The sequence below is a fragment of the Bufo bufo genome, chromosome 10 (genome assembly GCF_905171765.1).
Source record: "Bufo bufo chromosome 10, aBufBuf1.1, whole genome shotgun sequence".
NCBI lineage: Eukaryota > Metazoa > Chordata > Amphibia > Anura > Bufonidae > Bufo > Bufo bufo.
In genome coordinates, this window is record NC_053398.1 from 131,659,634 (window position 1) to 131,677,114 (window position 17,481).

At 42.1% G+C, this 17,481-nt stretch overlaps 1 protein-coding gene across 1 annotated transcript in view; it reads left to right on the forward strand.

Annotated features, from left to right (window-relative positions):
• The first annotated feature begins 16,266 nt into the window (after positions 1-16,266).
• The window catches only part of LOC120980084 (neural-cadherin-like), a 78,302-nt gene continuing 77,087 nt past the window's right edge, over positions 16,267-17,481 (forward strand). Inside the window, exon 1 of the mRNA XM_040408955.1 lies at positions 16,267-16,441. Within this exon, the coding sequence (XP_040264889.1) occupies positions 16,267-16,441 (175 nt within the window). The remainder of the gene's footprint in view (positions 16,442-17,481) is intronic.

The window sequence follows — 17,481 nt, forward strand, 5'->3', positions numbered from 1 at the left end:
GACCCATTCACTTCAATGGTTCCGCAAATCCGGAGATGCGGAATGGTGCGGAACGGAAGCACAGAAGGGAACCCTACGGAAGCACTACGGAGTGCTTCCGTGGGGTTTCGTCCCATACTTCCATTCAGAAAAAAGATAGAACATGTCCTATCTTTTTGCAGAATGGGCGGATCGCGGACCCATTAAAGTGAATGGATCCGCAATCCGCTGCGGCTGCCCCGCGGTCGGTGTTCGTGCATTGGGGAATCTCAAAAAGTCCAGCAGTGTTGAATGTTCTGCTATTCTGCAGTCATGCCTGTTTTGCGAGTCTCGCTGCCACCCCATTCAGTTCTGCTATGCATTATCCATTATGCAGTATGCATTTGGAAGATGTGGCTGTCTCCATTTTGGTCGTGCACTCCTAACACACACATCTTTCCACAGGATGTTGTAAATTAGGGCAATGCATAGAGCCATAGTCTTCTCCCCAGCACAGAGAATGGCGCAGACACAGTGGGGGTCATTTATTAAGACCATCATTTGATTTGATGGTCTATTTTTCTTCCATTGATGTGGCGTTGCTGCTGGAAGATGCACCTCATTTATGTCGAGATGTGCGCCTTGACATGAATTAGGCGCATCTTTGGTAGTCAGGGCGTCTGGCTGAAAAACTACACAAGCCAGTAGTTTTTTTGGCAACTTTTATGCCTTTTTTTGCAGTCATAAAATTAGTAAATTTGCCATGGCTGGAGTCTGGGTCCTGGCCTGGTCCCCGCGACTCCCTCGACACTCCTTTGTGTTAAATGTATCGTAAAAACGCCAATGTGACAAATATCGTTGCATAGGCATTTAAAAAGTTGCAAAAAAGGGTCCACAAGACACTTTTGCACCAAGACCACCAGCTTTTTCATTCATGCCTCTGACACTTCTTTGTGTTGAATGCAGCTTGAAAACACCTGTGCGGCAAATATTGTTTTTTGTGTTGCAAAAAAAGGGGTTGTGCGACAATTTTACACCATAAAACTGTTAATAAATTACCCCCAGTATATATGTGGGGGTCTGCTCTCCCAAACTTAAGAGGCCAGTTGGCACAGACAGAGATATCATATTGAGTAGGTTCCCATCCAGGTTGAGGTCACCTTGACGTGGTGGATGGAGTAGGTTGCCATCCATGTTGAGGTCACCTTAGTGTGGTGGATGGGCACAAATTATTTTGATCAAAATATATGAATTATATAAAGTACTTCCTATTCATTTTAGTGAATATAGTATCAGTTTTTATATTCTGAGGGGCACATTTACTAATGGAGTTGTGACATTTTTAGACTTTCCTGTCTGGTCGTGTGAGACAATTTTGGTGGATGGCCAGTTTGGCGCCTTGTACACCAGTTGGGCATGACAAAGGAGGGGCATGTCGAGGGGCCGTGCTGGGGCTGGGACTCCAGCCCCGGCATGGAAACAGGCGCAAATGTAAGCTAAAAACTACGCCAGCCAGGGGCTAGCATAGTTTTTACTCCGGGCTCACAGACTGCCAAAGACATGCCTAATTTATAAATTAGACATATCTAGCAGCAGCACAGAGGGGGAAACTAAGACCGGTGTAAAAAGCCTGTCTTAGGCCTCTTGCACACGAACGTTGTGTGCCCATGGCCGTATTGCAGCCCGCATATGGTGGGTCCGCAATATACAGCCACTGGCCCGTGTGCACTCCGCATCACGGATGCGGACCCATTCACTTGAATGGGTCCGCAATCACGGAGATGCGAAACAGAAGCATGGATCGGAACCCCATGGAAGCACTCTGTCCGTGCCTCCGCACCGCAAAAAAATAGAACTTGTTCTATTTTTTTGCGGTGTGGACGAATCACAGACCCATTTAAGTTGAATGGGTCTCGATCCGTCCCGGCCGCCGCACGGACGTTGCCCGTGCGTTGGGGGAACGCAAATTGCGGTCCCCAATGCACGGAACGGATGCAAAACGTTTATGTGCAAGAGGCCTTAGTAGATGTGCCCCTATGTTTGCAGAGTGCTGTTGCTACACAGCGATCTTTGGTCGCCCAGACTAATACTACTTCCACTCCCATTCCCCTGCTTGCAGTCAGGGGTCCTTACATGAGGCACTAATGAGCCCTCCACTCCGGTCCCATCCCTTGAGGCCTTGCTTGGAATACTCCACGGTATGCAAACCAACATTTCGATATGTTTTCCTGCCGGCTTGCACGAAAGCGCCCTTAGAGTTAATTCTCTTTTTTCGATCTCTTCGATATGTTGATATCCGCCGGCTCGTCTCCAGCTCTGCTGAGATCCGCACATTAAACAAACTTCAGGAAGACTGCTTTATACTTCCAGTCGTCAAGTTGCTTGTTAAAATCAAACAGATTTAGAGCATCTTGTGAGGGCCCATGAAAAGCTGTTCACATCTCCTCGCCTTCCTTTCAGCCGAGTAATTTGTGCAGTCATTGTGAAATAGTCTGAAGGAGCCGAGGATGAATCTGTTAATCTACTGGAAGCAGAAAATGACAGGACATATGTGCGAGTGCGTTATTAATGCAAGGCGGCTTCGCGGAGGCTGCGAGTCAGCATTCTATCAACAGCGCGCAGATATTTAAACCAGAAGCCATTACAATCCAGAGTCTATGGCTCTCTATTGTATAGATAGAAATGATGTCCTGCTGTCCTCTCACCAGAATGTTAATTAAATCCTCTGAAATATAAGTAGCTCAATATCTGCCGGGTTATGGGGAGGTTAGTTTGTCAACCGGGAATAAAAACATGGCCGTATTGCTACCTAAATCTTATTCTAAAAAATGTGTCAAATTAATAATGAGATGATTTGCAGAAAATATATTATATTGCTGTAAACCTCCGACGCTAAGTGCTTGTGAGCTGACAGGTGTGTAAGTAGCTAGTGAGGGGGGTTCATCTCAGCTTGCTTTTATGTATTAGAAAGTGGCAGAGAACAAGGTCACTAGCAGCACAGAGTATTTCAGGTACCTAAGTTGTCACTATTCCACCAAGTTCCAGACTGGCTCTAGCTCCATCCCCCACCTAAAGGCAGCCAATAAATCTGACGCTTTCACTCAACTAGGAGCACAGAGTACTTCAGCAGAGGAGATACTGTAGACCTACTTGGTTGTGACAGGCGCAGCACTATGAAGTGCATTTTGCGCTGTGGCATTAGAAGAATTTTGATATCTCTGACTTTTAGTCTAACCAGACTTTCTATTACTCCATAATTCCTCTAGCGTCGTTCTATGGAAACAGTAGGTTTAAAGAGCACACCAAATGCTTTAAATAACTTCTTTATTACCTTCAACTTTTCTTCATATATAACACTGCCGCCTCCGCTGCAGATAGTCCATGTACATAACATGTGTTGAAAAGATATCACAAAATGGCGGTATGCATAAGATGGTGGTTCAACTGTTTAATCTTGTCATTCAACATAAAATGGTGGATATATTTCTCTCTTGAGTACCTGTACTTTCACTTTAAGTTATTTAAGCACTTTATTGTGATCTCTCTGAGAGGTATATCTGAGGTTAGCCAATAGTTCACTTGCTCTACTTGATTTTCAGTTTGCTCTAGCCTCTATGCAATTGCTTATGATCTGGTATGAGCAGTTCGCATTTGTATGCAATTTGTTTGGATTGTATGATTGTATGGCTCAGTAGTTCGTTTGTATGGTTGCAATTGTGAACTTTGTGGTTTGCATTTTAATTTGTAGTTTGCAATTGGTGGAACTGTAAGTAAACACATATATAACTAGTTCAGTATACAGTTCTAGTCACTATAGTAACAGTAAGAACATTATATAACTGTTTTAAATACCTATTTTGGCCTCTCTGCTTCCATAAAACACAGCTCTTAGTGGAGTGAATGTCTGTTCAGCTTCTCTCCTCTGGTGTAATGATTCTAGCAGCTCCTGCTAGGGGAATTCTCCACACAGGCTGTGTGTGAGGCTGGCTGTGATTGGTCAAAACTCTTGCTGTGTGTGAGGCTGGCTGTGATTAGTCAAAACTCTTGCTGTGTGTGAGGCTGGCTGTGATTGGTCAAGACTCCTGCCCAGCAACAACAGTTTAACTCTATGCTTTCTGTTGTTTCTGCTGTGTCATTGAGCTTACCTTACATTATATAATGAATCTTAAAGGCATATTATCTTTTTTGCTTCTGTGAACAATATATATAACAGTTATATGACATCCAAACATGAAGTCACTGTAAATAACACACACAAACATAGGAACTGTATTAAGGTTATTTGCAGGTTTAGCTGTATAAACATATAAGCTATACTAGCAACCTAGGACAGGTCTAGGACAGCTACATTGGTGGATCACTAGCAGCACAGAGTACAGTATTTCAGCGGAGGTGCCTAAGTTGTCATTATTCTACCAATTTCCAAACTGGCTCTAGCTCCATCTTTCATCTGATGGCAGCCAAGAAATCTGATGCTTTCACTCAACTAGGAGCACAGAGTATTTCAGCAGAGGAGACAAACCCATTTGGTGGATCACAAGCAGCACAGAGTATTTCAGCAGGTGATGATAAACCCATTTGGTCAGAACAGAAGTAGCTATTCCACTGGCTTTATCTCTTCTACCTCACCTAATTGCAGCAACTAAATCCAGCACTTTCCCTCCACAGCACAGAGCATTTCAACATAGGTGAGAAATCCTCTTGTTGGCTCACTAGCAGCACAGAGTATTTCAGCAGAGTAGAGAAATCCCCTTGGTGCCTATGTTGGTGGAGAGAAGGCGCGACAGGGTCAGTGCCATGATGTGAGGAAAGATCGTAGAGTAAGGGCTCATGCACACGAAAATATTTTTTTCCCGTGCCCGTTCCATTTTTATTTTTATTCTTTTGCGGACCATATGCGAAACCATCCATTTCAATGGCTCTGCAAAAAAACTAAGATACTCCGTTTGCATTCCGTTTCCGTATGTCCGTTCCGCAACAAAATAGAACACGTCCTATTATTGTCCACATTACGGACACGGTTAGGCTACATGCACACGACATGTTAGGCTACATGCACACGGTCCGCAAATTGCGAATCCGCAAAAAAAACGGATGACATTCTGTATGGCATTCGTTTTTTTGGCGTATCCATTGTAATAATGCCTATCCTTGTCCGCAAACTAGAAAAAAAATAGGACATGCACTGATTATTTTTTTTTTGCGGGGCAACGGAACGGACATACTCATGCGGACAGCACACAGCATTTTTTGCGGACACATTGAAATGAATGGGTCCGCATCCTATCCACAAAAATAATGGAACGGACACGGAAACAAACAACGTTCGTGTGCATGTAGCCTTAGGACTGTTCTATTGGGGGCCAGCTGTTCTGTTACGGAATCCACATGGACGTCATCCGTATTTTTTGCAGATTCGTGTTTTGCAGACCGCAAAATACATACGGTCGTGTGCATGAGCCATAAAAAAGTAGAAGGGAAACTGTTGGAGAGCAGCACAGAGCATTTCAGAGTATCCTTCCCATCTGTGCCATTACATTTATCTATAGATACTCAAAAAAGCACAAATATGCAGAATTCACAGAACATAAGATAACTGAGAATTCAAAGTCAGTTTGACAGGCTGCCATAGATCAGGAATTATTGCATTTAATGTATAGAATAGGAGGGATGCAGTAGAGCAGAGCCCGTGTAGGATGTTTGAAGCTTCAGTGACTCTGTGACTAAACAATTGCTCCACAGTGATTAAAGTCGCTGCCAAGACTTTCTATTTCTTGGTTACGATTACAAGAGGAGGAACGATTAGGAGCAGAACTTGCTGATATGGGAGGAAAACACGGCACATAGCGATGGAACAAGAGGAGTTTAGATTTTTGAGCAAAGATGTGCCTCAATAAAACCCAACTGGGAATGAGCAGAGACGGTAGAATTTCTGCTTGTTTTGCAGCCGCAGTGTGTCCTCAGCAGAATCACGGCTGTAAAACGCAGCATCTACAGGGTAATACATTACTGAGTAATTCACATGTGGTCCTATAATACTGAATCCCACAGCTGGCCCCCAGCATTTAGGCGAAGGGTTTGTGTGATCCCTCAATAAAAAATAATGTTTTATAGGCAGTACGCTATAGATCTGGTCCAAAACGGTGACAGATCATTTACATTTTACCTAAAGAATGGGTTATGGATGTGGGTTACCAGCAGCGGCCCCCACCAATCTCTGCCATGATGATTAGCTTACCTCTTATCTCTATCTATTTGGGCCATGTACATAAGTGATCATCCATGGAGCATATTTGCTGCTTCGGTCATAGAGAGGGGTCTAGAGGGTTGTCTGGTTTCAAGTAAAAATGGGGCAATGGCTGCCAATGCAGTAAAATAATAAAAGGTGTATAATTTACCAATTGGATCCAGCGTCGCCGTCCCATTCTGCCAGATAAGCTTGGGTTAAAAGGATTCTGCCATGACAGATGTAAGAAATGAAAGTCACACATAATACAATACATGATATTTTATTTCTAACAAAGCGAGAACCAGCCCTGTACCTCACATGGATCCCATTGCTAGATACTCTTCAGGCTGGCAGCTCAGAGGTGTGTCCTGTTGCAGGGGCTGTGTCCTTTCTGCAGCAGCTCTATCTCTTTCACAGCTCAGGAGGCATGTCCTTTCTTCTGCAGCTCTTTCCATTTCACAGCTCAGTAGATGTGTCCTTTCTGCAGCAGCTCTTTCCCTTTCACAGCCCAGGTGGTATATCCTTTCTGCCGCAGCTCTCTCCCAATCTCAGCTCTGGGGGGCGGGGCATGTCCTTTCTGCAGCAGCTCTCTCCCTTTCACAGCCCAGGTGGTGTATCCTTTCTGCCGCAGCTCTCTCCCTATCTCAGCTCTGGGGGGCGGGGCATGTCCTTTCTGCAGCAGCTCTCTCCCTTTCACAGCCCAGGTGGTGTATCCTTTCTGCCGCAGCTCTCTCCCAATCTCAGCTCTGGGGGGCGGGGCATGTCCTTTCTGCAGCAGCTCTCTCCCTTTCACAGCCCAGGTGGTGTATCCTTTCTGCTGCAGCTCTCTCCCTATCTCAGCTCTGGGGGCATGTCCTTTCTCAGGCATGTGTCATTTCTGCTGCAGTTCTCTCCTATAATTCAGCAGACATGTCCTTTCTTTTGCAGCTTTCTCCCTTTGACAGCTCAAGAGGCATGTCCTTTCTCAGGGAGTGTATCCTTTTTGCTGCAGCCTTCTCCCTATCTCATCTCAGGGGTCATGCCCTTTCTCATGAGGCATGCCCTTTCTGCTGCAGCTCTCTCTCTATTACAGCTCAAGGCTTGTGTCCTTTCTGCTGCAGCTCTCTCCCTGTAACTGTCACATGCCTCCTCTGCATGGCTGGTGGTAACTGAAGGATGGAACTGAGCATGTGCAACCACCTCAGTAGGTGGACGTGCACATTACTACACAGATTAAACACCAGTGGGCGCTATTATAATGAAGTAAAGAGAATATCTCACAGCTGGAGCCTATTTGTAACTGCTAGTAAATTACATAAGTAACTAGATATCATCCTGAATTATAGTAAAATAACATTTAATGGAGGCAAAATACCTTTAGCCAATAAAAAGAAACATTTTTTGCTTCCCTGTCTACAGTGTTGCTTTCCATATTTCTTAGACTTCAGCCATCGGGAACATTTCTGCTGTGTTTTCAAACTAAACGGCCCCTTTAAGACCTGAAATGGGAAAGTGTATCATAGGGTTAACCTTGAGCTGTCAATCATGAAATGCCTCTTTTCATCCTTCCCTGCAGGATTAAGATAAACAAATCACACTTATTTTGTTCCAAGTCCCCCGTACGCCAATCGAATGCACAAAATATAGGAATGTCTCTGGATTCAAGAAAATGACCCCAAAATGCCAAGGAATGTCCTATCTCCTCAGACACTATTCCCTAATCACAATAATGCAGAGTATCTGCGGAGCGGGAGGGGCTCTTTAACACTTGTCAGGAGCTGTGCAGCCGTCTCTGTTTGACTACGTTTTATATACAAAGCTGTCACTTTATGTTTCAGCTCCAATGTCACTTCTATCATTTCCAGCAAGATGGCAAATTCTGCATCTGAAACACAATATCGATCGTATTTACATTGAGTCAATCAGACCCCAAATCCCATCTAACACCAAACTAGGCAAACATATTTTCTCTTTATTTCACTGAAAGATCCAATATCTATTCTGGAGGTCACCCAAGATCATTAAAATCCTGCTTTACAGGGGGCTTATCTACTTGCATCTTCCAGATGCAGCCTCTGGACGGTAGTATACAGCATGGTTGAAAACTGCGCAGCAAAACTGGATTCTATTTTATTGGGAATTCTGGTGGGTTTCTAATGTGATACTTTCCATGTTTCCTTGTTTGAGATCTTATACTAAATTAACATGTATAATTCTAAATGTTCTCTTTACCCTAGAAAGTTTTAATTATTATGTCACCCTCTGTACAAGAATATATACTACAATACTACCTCCTATGTACAAGAATATAACTACTATAATACTGCTCCTATGTACAAGAATATAACTACTATAATACTGCTCCTATGTACAAGAATATAACTACTATAATACTGCTCCTATGTACAAGAATATATACTACAATACTACCTCCTAGGTACAAGAATATATCTACTATAATACTGCTCCCATGTACAACAATATAACTACTATAATACTGCTCCTATGTACAAGAATATAACTACTATAATACTGCTCCTATGTACAAGAATATAACTACTATAATACTGCTCCTATGTACAAGAATATAACTACTATAATACTGCCTCCTATGTACAAGAATATAACTACTATAATACTGCTCCTATGTACAGGAATATAACTACTATAATACTGCTCCTATGTACGAGAATATAACTACTATAATACTGCCTCCTATGTACAAGAATATAACTACTATAATACTGCTCCTATGTACAGGAATATAACTACTATAATACTGCTCCTATGTACGAGAATATAACTACTATAATACTGCCTCCTATGTACAAGAATATAACTACTATAATACTGCTCCTATGTGCAAGAATATAACTACTATAATACTGCTCCTATGTACAAGAATATAACTACTATAATACTGCCCCTATGTACAAGAATATAACTACTATAATACTGCTCCTATGTACAGGAATATAACTACTATAATACTGCCCCTATGTTCAAGAATATAACTACTATAATACTGCTCCTATGTACCAGAATATAACTACTATAATACTTCTCCTATGTACAAGAATATAACTACTATAATACTGCCTCCTATGTACAAGAATATAACTACTATAATACTGCTCCTATGTACAAGAATATAACTACTATAATACTGCTCCTATGTACAAGGATATAAATACAGTAATACTGCTCTACACTCACCTAAAGAATTATTAGGAACACCTGTTCTATTTCTCATTAATGCAATTATCTAGTCAACCAATCACATGGCAGTTGCTTCAATGCATTTAGGGGGGTGGTCCTGGTCAAGACAATCTCCTGAACTCCAAACTGAATGTCAGAATGGGAAAGAAAGGTGATTTAAGCAATTTTGAGTGTGGCATGGTTGTTGGTGCCAGACGGGCCGGTCTGAGTATTTCACAATCTGCTCAGTTACTGGGATTTTCACGCACAACCATTTCTAGGGTTTACAAAGAATGGTGTGAAAAGGGAAAAACATCCAGTATGCGGCAGTCCTGTGGGCAAAAATGCCTTGTGGATGCTAGAGGTCAGAGGAGAATGGGCCGACTGATTCAAGCTGATAGAAGAGCAATGTTGACTGAAATAACCACTCGTTACAACCGAGGTATGCAGCAAAGCATTTGTGAAGCCACAACACGCACAACCTTGAGGCGGATGGGCTACAACAGCAGAAGACCCCACCGGGTACCACTCATCTCCACTACAAATAGGAAAAAGAGGCTACAATTTGCACGAGCTCACCAAAATTGGACTGTTGAAGACTGGAAAAATGGTTTCTTGAACATGACAATGAGTTCACTGTACTAAAATGCCCCCCACAGTCACCAGATCTCAACCCAATAGAGCATCTTTGGGATGTGGTGGAACGGGAGCTTCGTGCCCTGGATGTGCATCCCTCAAATCTCCATCAACTGCAAGATGCTATCCTATCAATATGGGCCAACATTTCTCAAGAATGCTATCAGCACCTTGTTCAATCAATGCCACGTAGAATTAAGGCAGTTCTGAAGGCAAAAGGGGGTCCAACACCGTATTAGTATAATGTTCCTAATAATTCTTTAGGTGAGTGTAAATACTATAATACAGTTCCTATGTGCAAGAATATAACTACTATAATACTGCCTCCTATGTGCAAAAATATATCTATTATAATACTGCCTCCTATGTGCAAAAATATATCTACTATAATACTCCTCCTATGTACAAGAATATAACTACTATAATACTGCTCCTATGTACAAGAATATAACTACTATAATACTGCCCCCTATGTGGAAGAATATAACTACTATAATACTGCTCCTATGTACAAGTATATAACTACTATAATACTGCTCCTATGTATAAAAATATATAACTACTATAATACTGCTCCTATGTACAAGTATATAACTACTATAATACTTCTCCTATGTATAAGAATATAACTACTATAATACTGCTCCTATGTACAAGAATATAACTACTATAATACTGCTCCTGTGTACAAGAATATAACTACTATAATACTGCTCCCATGTACAAGAATATAACTACTATAATACTGCCTCCTATGTACAAGAATATAACTACTATAATACTGCCTCCTATGTACAAGAATATAACTACTATAATACTGCCTCCTATGTAGAAGAATATAACTACTATAATACTGCTTCTATGTACAAGAATATAACTACTATAATACTGCTCCTATATACAAGAATATAACTACTATAATACTGCCTCCTATGTGCAAGAATATAACTACTATAATACTGCCTCCTTTGTACAAGAATATAACTACTATAATACTGCTCCTATGTACAAGAATATAACTACTATAATACTGCCTCCTATGTACAAGAATATAACTACTATAATACTGCTCCTATGTACAAGAATATAACTACTATAATACTGCCTCCTATGTACAAGAATATAACTACTATAATACTGCTCCTATGTACAAGAATATAACTACTATAATACTGCTCCTATGTACAAGAATATAACTAGTATAATACTGCTCCTATATACAAGAATATAACTACTATAATACTGCTCCTATGTACAAGAATATAACTACTATAATACTGCTCCTATGTACAGGAATATAATTACTATAATACTGCTCCTATGTACAAGAATATAACTACTATAATACTGCCTCCTATGTACAAGAATATAACTACTATAATACTGCTCCTATGTACAAGAATATAACTACTATAATACTGCTCCTATGTACAAGAATATAACTACTATAATACTGCCTCCTATGTACAAGAATATAACTACTATAATACTGCTCCTATGTACAAGAATATAACTACTATAATACTACTCCTATGTGCAAGAATATAACTACTATAATACTGCCTCCTATGTACAAGAATATAACTACTATAATACTGCTCCTATGTACAAGAATATAACTACTATAATACTGCCTCCTATGTACAAGAATATAACTACTATAATACTGCTCCTATGTACAAGAATATAACTACTATAATACTGCCTCCTATGTACAAGAATATAACTACTATAATACTGCTCCTATGTACAAGAATATAACTACTATAATACTGCCTCCTATGTACAAGAATATAACTACTATAATACTGCCTCCTATGTACAAGAATATAACTACTATAATACTGCCTCCTATGTGCAAGAATATAACTACTATAATACTGCCTCCTATGTACAAGAATATAACTACTATAATACTGCTCCTATGTACAAGAATATAACTACTATAATACTGCCTCCTATGTACAAGAATATAACTACTATAATACTGCTCCTATGTACAAGAATATAATTACTATAATACTGCCTCCTATGTACAAGAATATAACTACTATAATACTGCTCCTATGTACAAGAATATAACTACTATAATACTGCTCCTATGTACAAGAATATAACTAGTATAATACTGCTCCTATATACAAGAATATAACTACTATAATACTGCTCCTATGTACAAGAATATAACTACTATAATACTGCTCCTATGTACAGGAATATAATTACTATAATACTGCTCCTATGTACAAGAATATAACTACTATAATACTGCCTCCTATGTACAAGAATATAACTACTATAATACTGCTCCTATGTACAAGAATATAACTACTATAATACTGCCTCCTATGTACAAGAATATAACTACTATAATACTGCTCCTATGTACAAGAATATAACTACTATAATACTGCTCCTATGTACAAGAATATAACTAGTATAATACTGCTCCTATATACAAGAATATAACTACTATAATACTGCTCCTATGTACAAGAATATAACTACTATAATACTGCTCCTATGTACAAGAATATAACTACTATAGGGGGCGGAGCCTGGCTGCAGACCTAGCAGGACACATGTAGGAAAGCTCTCCTCCTTACCACTCTGCTAACTGGTAAATTCAGCGGTCTAATTTGCTCAAGAATGGGAAAAGTCGGTAGATATATACCCAGAGAGAAACCTGAAGTCAGCAAACCGGAGCGCGGTGCCTCAGATATGGATAAATATCTCAACAAGAAAACCACAGCTCCTGTGCCGGCCGGTCCTAAGATGGTGCTGCCGGAACTAGATGACTGGGGCAGGGATTCGGAGGGAGAAGATGAAGCTGCTGCAGAGCACACAGCAGGCCCCACATCACAAAGTGCTGCCCCGATATCCAGGCAGTTCCTGCAGCAGGCTTTATCAGCAGCCCTGGCCCCAGTGGTTCAGGATCTGCAGGAGATTAAAGCTGACCTGAAGCATATCGGCACGAGGGTGGAAACACTGGAAAGTAACCAGGCGTCCATCTCGAATTACATCAGAGCTGCAAGCAATCACACCATGGCTCTGGCAGCCTCACTGGACACTGCATACTCCCTCATAGAAGACCAGGAGAATCGGAATAGGAGGAAAAACCTCCGGATCCGCGGCCTGCCTGAAAGCACCCCACATGAAGGCTTACCAGAAGCTGCCGGCGCCATCTTCTCCCTGCTCCTGGGAAGCTCCAGAGCGGCCGAGATTCAAATAGAAAGAATCCATAGAGCGCTCAGGCCGAAGCCAAAAGAGAGAGAGAACCCCAGAGACGTGGTATGCGGTCTCCTGAGGTATGTGGACACTGCTGCCCTAATGCAGGCTGCCAGAAATATGAAGGAGATCATATATGAGGGGGCTAAAATCTCTATCTATCAGGACCTGGCATCCTCCACATTGAATAAAAGGAGGGCGCTGCGGCCCCTCACTGACCATCTGCGCCATCACAAGGTGCCATATAAATGGCTATTCCCCTTCGGCCTCACATTTGCTGTAGATGGGAAGCGCTGCACCATTCGCCTGCCACAAGATCTCCAGGCGGCCTGGGAGCTGCTGCAAACAGATCCACTAGATGTACCATCATGGCTGCCGTCTGCTGAGATTGGAACACAGCTGCCAGATCTCCCAGAGGCCTCAGGATGGCTTAAAGCTCCACAGAAGAAGAGGAACCAGCACAGATCAAGAGACACTTGAAGTCCTTGGGACTAAACAGACGTCCTTGCTGAGTCTCTGTTGTGTTTTTTCACAAATATCATAGAGGGACAGGTTCTCATGCGCTTTGTTCAATCACAAGTCCGCAAGTATACCTGTCTGTCATGTGCAATGTATAGCTCCTGTTCTTGTTGTAACCTGCGGGGCAGATATTCTGCTTTGCAATATAAATTTATTTGCATATTTTTCTAGACCAAATATGTAAGGTGCTATTTCGCACCAGTTCAGCAGGTGGCGCAATGTGGACACCATTATGAAGATATGGTTCCACTTTGTACCCCCCCTACCTACCAGGGTTATCTTGGCACAGACCTTGTACATGTGCCTGATTAAATGGCTGCTCATGCCCGCTTCACTGCAGCTAAGTGACCTGCTGCGGTGTTGCTGGCATGGGAGTCATTGCACTGTTATACTTGTCATGTTGACAGAAACTTCAGTTATGATGTTACTAGTTCATTCCCCAGATGCGATGGAGGTGAATAATTTGAGCTTGCTGATTCCAAAGACACCAAGTTTTCTCAATGTTGTCGACAATTAAATGTACAACGTACAATGTAAGGGGCTTTAATACCCCACAAAAGCGCTCTCAGGTCATCCGTCTGCTAAAAAAGAACAACACAGATATTTGCTTCTTTCAGGAGCTGCATTTTAGAGAAACAAATGTACCTAAAATTCAGAACCCATACTTCCAACACTGGTATTTCAGTGCTTTTGAGAAAGCAAAAAGAGGAGTGGGTATTGCAATTTCTAGAAAAGTACCATTTACATTGATATCTACCCTGACGGACCCTGAGGGCCGCTTCATATTTGTGAAAGGCCTCATTGGTACACAAAAGGTCACACTCGCTAGTTTGTACAGCCCTAACCGTGGCCAGAAACAATGGATCAAGGTTACACTAAGTAAACTAGATCTGTTTGCAGAGGGGATTAGATTGATCGGGGGAGACCTCAATGTCACACTGAATCCTTTGATTGATGCTTCTGACGGCTCCTCCCAATTGACCCAATCAGCACTGGGGTGCATCAATAGGTACATATCAGACATGAACCTGCTGGACGTCTGGCGACTAGCCCACCCAGATACTAGGGACTTCACCTTCTTCTCGGCCCCACATAAATCACATAAGAGGTTAGACTATATCCTACTGTCCAGTAATGCCGTAGATATGGTGGACTCGGCTGACATAGGTGTTGTGTCCGTCTCTGACCACGCCCCAGTCTCTGCTGCCCTCAGATTTTCCAGCTTGCCTGCCTCAGTTAGACAGTGGCGCCTAAATGAGACGCTGCTAGATAGACAATCAGATATCTCAAACCTGAAACAAAAACTAAATGATTTCTTTAAGGATAACGCGACACCAGGTATGTCTCAGACGACAATTTGGGAGACACACAAAGTAGTTATCCGTGGGGAATTGATAGCCTTAGGCAGTAAGGTCAAAAAAGAGAAACAAAGGATCCTCCAAGATCTTTTGGTTCAGATAGCAGACAAAGAAGCGGTCCATAAAAGGTCCAGAGCAGTTAAAGTTCAGACTGAACTGACCCAACTAAGATCCAAACTAAAAGACCATTTAAACATCCAAAACGCAAAAGCCTATCAATATGCCCAATTTAAACACTACTCCCACGGGGATAAAGGATCTAAATTGACATCCTCCCTTATTAAACAAAGGAAGGAGTCCTTGTTCATACCCAATATTAAATCTAGCAATGGAAATATGCTGCATAAAACAGCGGATATAGCAGAGGAATTTCAAAAATTTTACAAGCAACTTTATGGCCTGACAGACCCCAAACATCCAGATCCATCAATATCAAATGCAACAGACCTGTTTTTGAGAGGTCTCAATCTACCCCAGATATCTTCCCAAGAAAGTGACACCTTATTAGAGTCAGTTACTGAAAAAGAAGTGAAAAATTTACTGTCCTCCATGCCAATGGGTAAAAGTCCTGGCCCAGATGGCTTCCCAGTGGGATACTACAAAAAATTCTCAGATATACTAATACCCCACCTGGTAACGTGGTGCAATGCACTCCTGGATGGTGAAACCCTTCATAAACAATCACTGGAGGCCACGGTAACCATCCTCCCCAAACCAGGGAAAGACCCCCTTCTTTGCGGTAGTTTTAGGCCAATCTCGTTACTTAACGTAGATATAAAAATATGGGCTAAACTCCTAGCGACACGCCTGGGACAACTTCTCCCCAAGCTTATACACCCGGACCAATCTGGTTTTGTTCCAGGGAGGGAAGGGAATCATAATTCCTGTAGGTTGATCACAGCAATACAATGGGCTAAAAAGAAAAACCTCCCCTTGGCGCTGCTCAGTGTGGATGCGGAGAAGGCCTTCGACCGGGTGAGCTGGGACTTTATGAAGAGGACTTTATTGAAGTTTGGAATCCCGACGAGATTTCAGGAGGCAGTCATGTCGTTGTACAAGGACCCGAGTGCTAGAATTAGGGTCAATGGCACATTGTCCCCATCCTTCCCTATTTGTAACGGGACACGTCAGGGCTGCCCCCTATCTCCTGCCTTATACATAATGGTCATGGAGACCCTTCTTCAGGCCATTAGGGATCATGTACACATACGTGGTGTGAAAACAGAAAATAACGCCATAGAATACATTAACGTGGCATATGCTGATGATCTACTGATCATGGTCTCTAACCCGGTCGAGGCCTTCCCGCATCTTTTGGCATTGTTCGAGGAGTATGGTAGGCTATCAAACTACAAAATGAATTATTCCAAGTCAGAAGCTTTAAATGTTAACCCTCCAGCGAGCTCAATTGCCATTTTGAAATCGAACACGCCATTTAAATGGCAGTCCTCCTGTGTCTCCTACTTAGGAGTTAAAATCCCTGCTTCCACGGAAGATTTATTCAGACTTAATTACACTCCCCTATTGACAGAGGTACAAAACCTGCTCCAGTCGCTACGCCTCCCTTATTCTTCATGGATGGGAAGGAAGAATATCCTAAAAGCGTTTGTCCTCCCCAAAATCATGTATATACTACAGATGTTGCCAATATTTTTACCTAACTCATATTTCACCAAGATTCGCAGACTTTTTTCAACTTACCTATGGGGCGGTAAGAAAGCTAGGGCTTCTCACCAGAGACTGATACTGGGGCGTGGTCACGGAGGTATAGCACTGCCGGATGTCCAGACATATTACAGGGCCATACACCTGAAAAGGTGGTTGCAGCTCCATTCCCCTGTCTACCGCACATTGGGAACAGACCTGGAGCTAATGCAGCTCACCCAACCACAGAAAGCAGCCCTATGGGGTCAAGCAAATACGTCACTCCATTCACATGTCCTTCTAAAGGGTACTAGTCTAGTCATTAAGCAGCTCAACAAGGAATATGGGCTCCTACAGAACCCCCCTAGTTTAATGCCAGCAGATCTCATACCACACTCGATTCAATCTTCAGGATCTCATGTTTCGCAGATTTGGCACAGATTAAGAGGTTTTTCTACAGCTGAATTTATAAAAAAGATAAACAACACCTTGCCGGATCAACATCCCCTTAGCTTGGCCTGGGGTACGTTTAACTTCTTAGATCTAATATCCATAAAGTCTGCAGGGAAACAGCTAACCACTCAGAAGCCATGTGTAATGTCCGAGACATGGTTTGAAAAACTAGCAACCCCCTCTTCACCCCAACGCAAACTGATATCAACTATATATTTGGCCTTGATCACACCAATACGCCGTACGACCCCACAATATGTTCAAACCTGGGCTAATGAC